This window comes from Cryptomeria japonica, chromosome 7 (genome assembly GCF_030272615.1).
Source record: "Cryptomeria japonica chromosome 7, Sugi_1.0, whole genome shotgun sequence".
Classification (NCBI taxonomy): Eukaryota; Viridiplantae; Streptophyta; class Pinopsida; order Cupressales; family Cupressaceae; genus Cryptomeria; species Cryptomeria japonica.
The window spans coordinates 216,377,311-216,389,573 of NC_081411.1; the positions used below are offsets into that span (position 1 = coordinate 216,377,311).

A 12,263-nucleotide genomic window follows, 5' to 3' on the forward strand; every position below is an offset into this window, starting at 1 on the left:
ATAATAATAATAATAATTCAATAAATATTAGTTATCTAAAATATTATGCGAGACATTATGCATGCGGTCCAACTTTTGTAGAAGAATATATGCTTACACGTCTGCAATGTAATGAAGGAAAGTGAGAACCATACTACCGTGGAAGTGAAAACACGATCAACGTTTGGTGAAAAAAATAGATGATGGTCTCCCTCCCTCTCTATTTATCTCTCCTCTCTATACATCTCTCTATTACTTTTCTCTCTCACCTTTCTCTCACACACTTGCCCCATCCATCTCTATTTCCTTATCTCACCCTCCCTCTCTCTATCTATATATCATAATCTCTACCTCTCAACCTTATTCATTCCATCTCTCTTGCTCTCTATTTCTATCATCTCCATCTCTCCCCCCTCTTCTCTCTCATTCCTCTACCTATCTCTCTTCCTCTCTCCCCTCTTCTCTCTTTTCCTTCTCTCACTATCTCCTTTACTCTAACTCTTTGTCCCTCTCTCTACATTTCTCTTTTCCTCACACCCTTCTTATCCCCACCTCTCTTTCTCTCTCTTCTCATATATCTCTATTTCTCTCTTTATATCTCTCTCTCCCTTTCTTCATCTCCCCCCTCTATATCTCTCTATCTCTTCGTCTCAATCTCTTCCTCTCTATCTCCATATCTCTTTCTTTCTTTATCTTTCACTCTCTTTATCTATTTCTCTCCCTCTTCTTCTCCCCCTTTATCTTCATCTCTCTATATCTTTTACTTTCCCCCCTAATCTCTAGACATGTTTCCCTCTTCCTAGACCTCTATACCTATATCTCCTTGCCTTGCTATCTCTCCATATATTTATTCTTCCATCTCTTTATCTCTCTACCCCTAAATATCTCACTCTCTCTACCTCTTTCTATATATCACTTCCTATCTCTATCTTTATCTTTCCATCTCCCACACAATTTATCTCTATAAATATATATTTTCAATCCTTCTCTATCCCTCTCTCCTCTCTCTATCTACCCCTTCCCTTTTCTCAATATGCATCTCCATATATATATATATATATATATATATCTTCATCTCCATCTACATCACCTATCTATATCTCTTTACCCATTTCCATCTTCCTTTCTCTTTTTCCTATCTCTTTCTCTTTCTACCCCTATCTCTCCCTCTCCCTATCACTTCTTCATTGGTACCTTTGTTGCACAAAAAAAATTGTTTACTAAATTCCCTAGTAAATGACTTCATCAACTATACAAATGTTTGAAAAAAATGCTTTTTTTACTTAATTGATCATCTACACCTCTTCGGCGTACCCATTGCATCATGGTGCAATTGCTAGTAGAATATAACATTGAAGAAATGATGAGGATGTCTTGTAACCACTTCTAGCATGAAATCTAATTTTTCTCAAGCTACGTTTGGTATAGTCATAAAGGCCATTAAGTACACCACATATTCTAAAAGAAAAGGACAAGGCAACTTCAAATATTAATTATAGTAAATTAAGAGGAAATAAATATTGAAACCTTTGCAAAGCATTGGTTCTATGAAGTCAACACACTAAGGTGAACATTACTTGTAATTAAGAAGGCACATACAATAAATGATTACGGTTAATTATCAATGCATAGGTGAAGAAAAGTTTTTCACCATATAATAGCACTATGGGGGAAATTTTAGGAACTAGTCCTCACATGTGGACCATGTTAGTTAGTACCCCAAGAAATTATTTGTCAATTAGTTTATGTATGTGCATATAAATCAGTTAAGTGATTATAATAGTTTTGATAGGTTAATGGGTTGTAATTTAGTGAGTAGATATAGAAGTGGTCATAGGAGAAGGCCTATATACACACATATAGCTCATATTATTGAACATAATGTCGAAGTTGATTGATTGATTAATGAGTTTTAGTTTTTGGATCTACTTCAATGTAATTGTTGTGCCCTTCTTATGGAGAGCTCTGCGAAGATGCAGGAGTCGCCATCCTACGCGTATTCTGTGTGGAATTGTTGTGCCCTTCTTATGGAAAGCTCTGCGAAGATGCAGGAGTCGCCATCCTACGCGTACTCTGTGTGGAATTGTTGTGCCCTTCTTATGGAAAGCTCTGCGAAGATGCAGGAGTCGCCATCCTACGCGTATTCTGTGTGGAATTGTTGTGCCCTTCTTATGGAAAGCTCTGCGAAGATGCAGGAGTCGCCATCCTACGCGTATTCTGTGTGGAATTGTTGTGTCCTTCTTATGGAAAGCTCTGCGAAGATGCAGAAGTCCTACGCGTACTTCTGTGATGCTATGAAGAAGATGGTTTTGTAAAGAACAGCTGACTATCAATGCGAAATCAGGGTTTTAAAGAGACTGTAATGCCTATAGCTCAGAATTCGAAGGACCATTGTTAAGGGGCGGGCGCTACTTTCTCATCAAGATATTTTTTCTGTAAGCTGTTATTTTGTTTGATCAGAATAAGGTGTGCCATATCTTTTATTTATTTATATCTTCCATCCCTGTAATTTTTCAGCTTGACTGACAGAGCCCACTTATAGCAACAAAATGAACACTTCTTCAACAAGTACTCCTCCCAATAACGAAATTTCAAGTGCTGTTAGTCGCAAATCTTCTTCTACCAATAGCCTTTCTAGGTTTTCCCTCAATCTACTTATACAGTACATTGAGAATGTTTTGTCTGCTATCACTAGCCAGGTACGTCACATTTGCTTCGTTATTCTACTTTTGCTTTCTGCTCTTTGGTTTGTAAAGGATTTAAGATTTATACGGATGCCTACAGGGCTTGGGCTGCAAAATAATTGACAGTGGCACAGAGCTAAGGGATTTAGTGCAGCCTGTTGCCTCAGATTTTTCTAAATTATTTGAAGGCATTTCAGAGGGAGCAAAAATGTTTTCGGATCAGGTAATTCGGATCTTGATGTTTTTTGTTTTCTGAGGATCAAGAATCTTAGACGGTAATTTTTCTTTATGTTTAAAGGGTGGCTGTTTTTTGGGTGATTTGATTTAGAAATTTTTGAAGTCCCGGCTTTCTGCTGAAGCACATTCAATGGCGGTTGACGTGTTGAAAGGATTGGGGAATGCACATTGGGTTGCAGCGGGGCTGTTAGCGATAGCCAATGTTTTAGAAAGATTCGACAACATCTCTAAAATGGATAGAGAATGCATCGACCTTCTCAAAGATATGCTTAAGCTAGGTAAATATTTGAAGCAAATGAAAGACCTCAATGTTAAATTCCACATAGAGGTTTTGGACGATATGCGTGAAGCTGTTCAATTGATACTTTCTGGTGCAATTTTGTGTCGTTCCTTTATCGCATCGAATAAATTATCCAAGTAAGTCATTAACAAGGAATTTGTTTCCATACTTTCCCTGGTAAACTTATCTGCTCAAAAGATACAGAGCATTGTTCTGTTTCGTTGACTTGTTAAAATTCCTCAAACAGTAAGTAAAAAGAAAGTAATCTTTTGGTAGTTGAATAATATTTGTCTGGTAACGCCATAGGTTCCTCTTGACCAAGAAGATCCGTGATGAACTTGTCTATGTTCGCGGAAAAGTAAATGCTATGAAATCCGATCTTCAGGGTCACATGCAACTTCTGATAATGAAGACAGTTACCTTCATCCAAGAGCAATATATTAGTACAGGTTTGGAAATTCTATCTTTCAGGTTTAGATGTTGATGGAAATTTATCTTTCGACATTTATGAATTATTCAAATTGATTGAATCGTGAGTAGCGATACAATAATCTGCTGGTTTGGCATACCTAGGTCGAAACGAGGAGTATAGCTGCCTTGGAATAACAGAACAATACCAATCCACCGATACACATTGTAAGATTATAAATTTTCTAGTACAAACATTTACTAATTCGATTCAACTCAATCACTCAAAAGCTTTGAATTTATATAATCAGGTGAGATGGAGCAGATCTGTAAAACAGAGCTGGATGGATCAGAGTCAAACACTGTTCCTTCTCAGGGACAAGACAACTGTAATGAGATAAATGGGTACACACAACTGGAAATGCCATTTCGTAGCTCTTTCCAGCTGGGTAAATTTCTTAGAAAAAAATTTCCAACTATATTTAGACGGCGGCCAAAATTTTCACTTCATCTAGAATCACAATTGTTGGTGAAGGAAATCCACCCATCTTTCACTAAGTTCAAATTCGACGAATTGCACAAAGCAACAAAAGGGTTTAGTCAAAAACTTGGAGAAGGGGCCTTCAGCTCTGTTTACTACGTAAGTTCATTCTGAATTCAAACTATCAATTACAGTATTTGAAGCAAAAATGATATAGTTAATCATTTATGGATATTCAGAAACAAAAAATAAAGGAATTCTGTTTGGTAGAAGGCAAATAGCAATTAAGGTCTCAAGCAATGAAAGTTGAACGTTAGAACAGCGGGGAAACCAGTTAAGATCTATGATAATTTATTTAGTTCTGCTTTTTAAAGGGAATTCTGTCTAATGGAAGACGAGTGGCGGTAAAGATCTTGAGGACTAAAAGTCTCCAAGGCGAAAGAGTGTGGGTGAACGAGCTGAGGACTCTATCAAAGCTATGCCACCAAAGCATCATCGAGCTGGTGGGATATTGCTATGAAGACGAGATGATGTTAGTCGTTGACTATATGCCACAAAACCTGCACAAAATTATTTTCGGTAAGGAGCCAGTGCATTTCTTTCACTCTTTTTATGTGACTCTAGGGTTTATCTCGAATATGTAGATAATTTTAAATGTTATATGCAGGAGAAGATGTGATGATTATTGACTGGCCAACAAGACACAATATTATATTAGACATCATAAGGGTACTCAAATATCTTCACGATGGGTGTATAGTGCACAGGGACATTAAACCCATGAACATTCTTCTCGATCAAAATTTGAATGTCAAGATTTGTGATTTTGGCATTGCTCGAATACTGCAACCGGGAAATGCCAACATGGAGATTTCTACAGATGGAGTTTTTTGTCCTGAGGATATATATGATACATCAGATGTTTGCGGAACACTGTAAGATCGCCTTATAATCTAGACCTTAATAACAATGAAAATGGTTATTGTATGTGGTCGGGAAATTCTTGGGGAAGAGTATTCTTTCTCTTTTGAGTAACTGATCAATGTATTTTACTTCTTGTTTGGCCCTGCAGTGGTTACCTAGATCCCGAGTATTTTTCTACTAACTGTTTGACTCCGAAGACAGACATTTACAGCTTTGGAATACTGCTGTTAAATGTCGTATCTGGCAAAGAAGCTATTGATTGGAAGCACAGGATCTTCTTTCTCGTCAAGGAAGTAAGAATTATATATGTAGTCACTACTAGAGTAGTTCATATGGCGTCTTGCCAACTAATATAGTGATTAAATTTATGGTTTGGTGTGTGAATGCAGGCGTGGGGGTTATGTGAAGAGGATCGCCTTACAGAGCTAATAGACCCTGGATTACTCAACACAGATGGTCTAATTAACTCAAGCAGCATAGTAAGGACAATCAAAATAGCTCTTTGGTGTGTTATAGAGAAATCTGAAATGCGTCCATCAGCGTCACGAGTGTTAACGATGCTGTCCTCAGAAGAGGAGATTCCAATTCCCACACCAGATCAATCATTTTACGAGTACTACTCAGAAGATGAGATTTCCTCTGTTACCGATTCCCATATCTCAGAGGAGGAGATTCCAATTCCCACACCAGATCAATCATTTTACGAGTACTACTCAGAAGATGAGATTTCCACTGTTACCGATTACCATACCTCAGAGGAGGAGATTCCAATTCCCACACCAGATCAATCATTTTACGAGTACTACTCAGAAGATGAGATTTCCTCTGTTACCGATTACCATACCTCAGAGCAAGAGATTCCCGACCCTACCTTACCAGTTGAATCACATTTTGATCACGTTGTTGCTAATCACAATTCCTTAGTCAAGAAAACTGAACAATCTGTTACAAAGTGGTCAGATGCATCTCCTAAAACATTGAAAATACTGTGTGTTTTATCACTTGTAATTTTCATTTGCCTTTTTAGAGCGTTTACAAATGTACCTCATCTGTAATACAGGCGAAGCGAGCGTTATTTTGACCTCCCCTGCATTCATATGAAGGAAGGCTTATTTCTAAGAATAAATTATTTGTAAAACTTGATAGTTTATAATTTGTTGAGCAGCCTTTTATAAAATTTGATCTTTATACCTTATATAAAGATGAGGTATAAAATTGCTTTCAACTATTTGATGATTGAAATATATAATATTAGAAAAAATTATAATCATAATATTAATGTTATCTATTTTTTAAAATTATATAATCAAATTTTTACTTTTTTACTAAAATCTTTAAATCATTAGTGGACCTTTGAGCTTTTGTTAAAAAGTGATTCCAGAAATATTCAATAATTTTTTAAAAATAATGAATCTTCTTCTTTCTTATATATTTTATCTATCATAATTTTATCAATATAAATTTTCCTTTTCACATTGTCTCATCATTAAAAGGTGAATGTAGTTCAAGACAATTTTTTATAGTTTTAATATGAGATTAATGATTTTTTTTTTATTTTTAAGAATTTGATTAAAAATGAATAGTAGAATATAACGAGTCACACCTTTAACTTCCACCCTAGAAGTCACATTCACATTGGCAATTAATAAATAAAGACTAAGATTCAAACTTAAAATTCCATAGTAGGTGTCATTTTTAAGATTTGAAATTGGAATTCCTTAATGAAAAATTTAACCAACTGAACTCAACCCCTTATACTATTTCAAATTATTGTATAAGAAGAGTTATCCTTATAATAGAAAATAATCTCTTCTCCATTTTGGGCCCTTCTACTTGTCACATCCACATAACCAAAGACAAGAAATGCCAAAAAAGAATAATAAAATAAATAATGAAACGATAAGATAGAGGGAGGATGGGTTAGATGACACATTGGCTAGGGATGGCATTGATGAAGAAAATAAATGGCTTTGATACCAAATGAAGGATTGAAAAACACACATAAATTGCTCAATAGCAGATTTTTTATTCATCCAAATGAATTACAAACTTCTTGATCATGTGATCAAGTGTCAAACAATTGAATAAGATCAAAGACAAATAAAATATTACAATTCTACCTCAATAAATAGAGGTCTTTGGCATATAAATGCCTACTAAAAATAGAAAAAATCCATGCATATTCATGCACAACTACAATTAGCTCTTTTATGCAAATTATATTTTCTAAAAAGTATATCCTTACTTGTAGTTCTTCCCATGCAAGTGGTAGAAATTGATATTCCAACTCTATATTTAGAACACTTATTTTTATCTCCATATAAGACTACACAAGTAGTTCTCCTCATGCAACTATCCATGCCAAGTGGAAAATTACAATGCCAACATTCTCCCCCTTAATTTTAACCACTTTTAACACAAAAATAATTATATCTTCATTTGATTTCAACGAGATTAACTCCTACCATAGTGTATCATGTGACGATCTCCTTTTTTTGACAAAAAAATACTATGGCCTCTTCTAAGACCTTGATTTGGATTCCTCACAAAATGAGGGCTTCACCTTTTACATAAAGGGTTTCAAAACTTTATTGCGCTAGCTAGATCAACTCAATAGCAATGTAATATTTTCACGCCTTGACAATCTCTTCTTTACCTAGAAATATCCTTGTTTATTTGGGCTATAACTTGTCTGGTTACACCTTCTTTTCAGACATGAGGTTCTTTAAAACCTCGATTCCTTATATGGTTGACATGCAAATGTCAGTTTGACTTCACTCTCCTCTTAGGAGGGTGGACTTCACCTTTGGATGGTATCTTATTCATTAACATTAGGATTGACTTCATTGACTAAAAATACTTTCCACTTGCAACTTGGACAACTTCCCTAATGCAGTCACAGATGGAGGGTCTAAAATAGGACTATCCAACTATACAACATAGAGTCAACACAATGAAAATAACACAATAAAACACTTAGTAAGCAAGAAGACCAATATATTTATTATTAACAACATCAATAACATCATATGCATTGGTATCTAGAAGAACAATGGGCTCACACAAGGTGCATTGATCATAACATAGTCCCACGAGCTATTGAAGAGAAAACTCTCAATGCAGATGTTATAATTTTATGAACCTAACTACTGACTATCATGAATGATTGCAATAGGTTATTATATATGCTTTAGAAGTTTGTAAAAGGATCTACGTTAACCTCAAAGGTCTACAATGCAATGAATGATGAAATGTGTAGGTCAGCCTCAAAATACATTACAAAAGAAGAAACTAGAATATGGACCATAGGAAAGTATTCCGCTAGGTCCCAAATGCATTGAATGTTGCTCCAATTAGGTCTGCATGCCAGGGGAATCGTCCACAAGTGAATTGGCACCACAAACATGGAATGGTTTGACAAATAAGTGAGCTTTCATATGTGATAACTTGATGAAAATAAAAAGATCATTGAATATGAAGTAGATGACCACATTCAAAGTGTGAATCTAGATCTGCAAGGCATTAGGAGAAATATTCGATACAATGTAGAGAAAGTGTTGAGATAGCTACAAAATTGAAATATAAGAAAGGAATTTTTTTGGTTGATGTGAGATTGCTTGATAAGTAGGGATTCTCTTGCATCGGACACTCGAGGTCAGAAGGAAAGTGAGCCTCTCGATTTGTTGGGGCTAGGGAAAATCCAAGGCAGACTACCTCAGCCTGAAAAATCCATGTTGAATCTTCTATCGATTTGCCTTTCCACTTCACCAAATATTCCTGATATTGCTTGCTCATGGTGCTCTTTCCAATTCTACTATCCAAAATCTACCCAATCTATTTCGATGATTCAGGTGGTAACTGATCCTCTAAACAAACTTTACTACTACTATCATCTGACCACTCTCCGTGGTACTCATAGATGTCTACAATATTGAAAATAAGTGATATACCCAATGTTTTTCATAACTCCACTTCATATCGAATCAATGGGTCCTTTCCCATGCTTCTTTCTTGCCCACTACGAGAGTGACTATAAGTGGGAATTCTAGAGCTGATTCATAATCTTGATCTGTCTGATAATTGGAATCTCTATCTAACTCTTCAGTGCCAATACCTATGTTATGGTTGGTACCTTTCTCTTTCTGTCTTGTCAACGCTTCAATTTTCTACTCTTGAGAAGTTATCCTTACCCGTTAACTCTGAATGCAACTCTTTTGGTATATCACAAGGCATTGATGTGGCACTCCTACTTGCATGTACAACTTCAACAAGGCTAGGGCTACCTCACCTCCTTTAGGTCCTCTTTATTATGGTAATTTGATTTTGCGAGATAAGGAATCATATATTATTTTAATTATCATGATTATTTTATTTTTTAATTATTCAAATATTGTTAATTATCAATTATAAATTGTAGCCAAATTCATTAAGTTAATATTTTATTTCCAAATTTTAAATATCAATTCTAATAGAATCCATAATGCCAGGAAGACACGATAATATATATAAAGTCATAATTTTCATTCATAATATCATTTTTCACATAAGATGATGATGATTATTTAGTGCTATTTCATTGTCTTTACACACACAAATTTTCAATTACATTGTTGGAGTTTCCTCCTAAAAATTCACTTCAAGATCTTCCTCCTCTAAGATATCAATAGTGACAACCATGCTAGAATGAACATGATTAAATTCTGCAATTGCTTCCTTGGAAAGGATTGGAGCAATGCATCCATAGCCAAAATAGAAGCCTCTAACCATTAAGGGTTTCATCTTCAATTTTTGATGAGGAATTTCTTTTCATGGATCTAGAATTTAGAAAGGTTGGCGCAACATCTTTCCCTTCTTGATTTTTAATGGTTTCAGCTAAAGGTTCATCGTTGTTCATTTTACTATTTCCATTTTTGACAATGTGATAACAACTGCCTTGGATCCTTCTAGGTTCATTTGTTGAGGGTTTGGTATTCTTGCTACTTTCTTGTTTCCCTTTCTTCTACATCCCATGGCTGATGACATCAAGTAGCCATATTAGCATAAAGAAGGTGTGAGAACCTAGGTCCTAAGGTCAACATCTACGCTCTATTGCCTATGCAATGGCAATCCCAGGTAGGACTGAAAATCTACTCAATTTGTTTTTTTTAAAGAACATGGTAAGAAAAGAGTAATGTATGTTGAATGACAACAATGCATAATATCCACTAATAATGTAGTTCTTCTTGACCACAGAGCATAAATTTGGTACAAGTAATATTCAATCTTACCAATTGACGACATCACAATATCAATGGGGCTAACAGTTAATATTACCTGACTCATACCATAATTGCTTGCTTGGTCATGTAGACTCTTCTCTTAAATCTTCCATTGTTTACTGCAAGGTGAAATGAGAACCCTCCAATATTAATACAATCCCTATCCACCCCTCTAATCGGATTTTTTAGCTCATGGTGAGTGAGTATATGTTTAGATCATCTTTCTAAGAAAAGGGGTATCCACCTAAAGACCAACTACATAGGGTGTTTCTTCCATTAGTAAAATAAGGTATCAATTCCATATCACTGCTACTTAGTGAGGTTTGGTATGTTGCCTACTTATACTTCATTAGAAATTATTCTTTCCACAGTCCATCAAATGACTAAGAAACCAAGGACATCCATCATTGACATTTTGTTGGCCACAAGACCCACATGGTCCAGGTGGAATCTGTCCTACTATCTATGTGGTACAACTAACAATCATCCATCATCATATGCTCCTTGACTACTATTAATATTGAGCATGGATAATCTTATATTTTAATGACTCATAGGATTTCCATTGGTGATCACCTCAGATGGAGAAGGGTAGCCTATTGATGCAGTAAATGGAGTTAGGATCTTCAAGCTTACTTTAGCCTTCAATTTGTTATGTTGTCTCCAGTTTGCCCTAGGGAGATCTTTCTACCAACTCACCTTTATAGACCTTTGGATGAACTAAAAATGGTGAATACTCAATTTATCAAGCTCTTTCCTACCCTTAAACCATGTTCATAAGCCTTTACTACTAGTGGTCCGATTTCATACCAAAAATTGCAATCACGGTGTATTGGCAACTAGGCCTTCCATGTGCACCAAGTGTTAAAAGAGTCTCCAACCATTCCACAGCCTTTCCCAATACTTATAATATGTAAAAAGAATGTGTTCAACTATATTTTATCACCTAAGAAGTTTCAAACTACCCGTTTTGGCTTATGCCCTGTTTTGGCTCCTATCTCCTTCTAGCCCTCTTTTTAGGGACTGGTGAAAAGTTCTCATAACTCAGGCCAATTATCCACAATCTAAAAATAATTTTTAATACCATTTATGGAGTTCTAAATAATATATCAAAATTACTAAGGGGTCCTTTGGAATAGGTGCGTCAAAATTGAAGTTTCTAACTAAACTAATGGGCAATTAACTCTCTTTTACAAAGAAACCTATAACAAATGGATTTGCCAACACCTCCTAGTGGCATGTAGGGTCTTCTCACATCACCCTTGACTCGAATTTACCATTAATTATCTCAAAACCCTCTTATTACTATGTTGTCCTTACCTTATGCCTACTTCTCTAGTCTAACACTTGAGGTTGTTAGACTAGGGCTTGTAAAAAATCCCACCAAACTCCATCTTCTCTACAAAAAACAAACAAAAACTCAAAAATAACGCACAAACCTACCATTCCACCCAATTTGAAAATTCTTTGTGAATGCATCTAAATGTATTAAACAGAATATGCATATAAACTTAACCTATTCAAACAAGAACATGCAAACCTCAAAATGATAAATAGCTTGAAATTTTGATAATGGGTTGGATGTGGTTGCTCATTAATCCAACAACATGATGGTGTGATGTTGATGATTGAATGATAAACTTGATAGCATAAGGATAGCATATGAAGAGATGATTAAAACGAGAGAAGTGACCTCTATTTATAGATTCCCAAATTTGAAATGGAGGGTGGAGATCAAAAGATTATGAAGGGCTAGGATTGAATGTGAGAGGAGAGGACAAGTGGGAGATCCAAGAGATTTATCCATAAAGGAATTCCTTGACTCCATGCTCCTCAAGGTCATAGGGAAGAGATCCCAAGTACATTGGGAAGAGAAACAAGGAATTAAAATTTCCTTGGGAAGGACAAATGGAATTTAAAATTCCTTGGAAATAGGAAGTCTTGGAAGAATAAAGGATAAAAGAAATTAAAAATTCCTTGGGAAGAGTGGGCATGGGGAGATTCAAGAAATT

The 12,263-nt window shown here is 35.5% G+C and overlaps 1 protein-coding gene across 2 annotated transcripts; it reads left to right on the forward strand.

Annotated features, from left to right (window-relative positions):
- The first annotated feature begins 2,203 nt into the window (after nucleotides 1-2,203).
- On the forward strand, nucleotides 2,204-6,218 carry LOC131856672 (uncharacterized). 2 transcript variants are annotated; one of them, XM_059208536.1, is made up of 11 exons: nucleotides 2,204-2,414; nucleotides 2,497-2,678; nucleotides 2,764-2,886; nucleotides 2,992-3,317; nucleotides 3,487-3,629; nucleotides 3,754-3,816; nucleotides 3,900-4,228; nucleotides 4,444-4,648; nucleotides 4,737-5,004; nucleotides 5,142-5,286; nucleotides 5,383-6,218. In XM_059208536.1, the coding sequence occupies exons 2-11, from the start codon at nucleotides 2,529-2,531 to the stop codon at nucleotides 6,046-6,048; spliced, it is 2,418 nt and encodes an 805-aa protein (XP_059064519.1). In that variant the 5' UTR covers nucleotides 2,204-2,414; nucleotides 2,497-2,528; the 3' UTR covers nucleotides 6,049-6,218. The 2 variants fall into 2 exon arrangements, with proteins under 2 accessions (XP_059064519.1, XP_059064520.1); XM_059208537.1 differs by having other exon boundaries at nucleotides 2,509-2,678.
- Nucleotides 6,219-12,263: the final 6,045 nt, after the last annotated feature.

What these genes read in the sequence shown, in the direction of transcription:
- LOC131856672 (XM_059208536.1), top strand. Translation starts at nt 2,529, where the DNA reads ATGAACACTTCTTCAACAAGTACTCCTCCCAATAACGAAATTTCAAGT. An exon ending in TGTCTGCTATCACTAGCCAG is followed by an intron (nt 2,679 to 2,763) that starts GTACGTCACATT and finishes GGATGCCTACAG; the next exon opens with GGCTTGGGCTGCAAAATAAT. An exon ending in GCATCGAATAAATTATCCAA is followed by an intron (nt 3,318 to 3,486) that starts GTAAGTCATTAA and finishes GTAACGCCATAG; the next exon opens with GTTCCTCTTGACCAAGAAGA.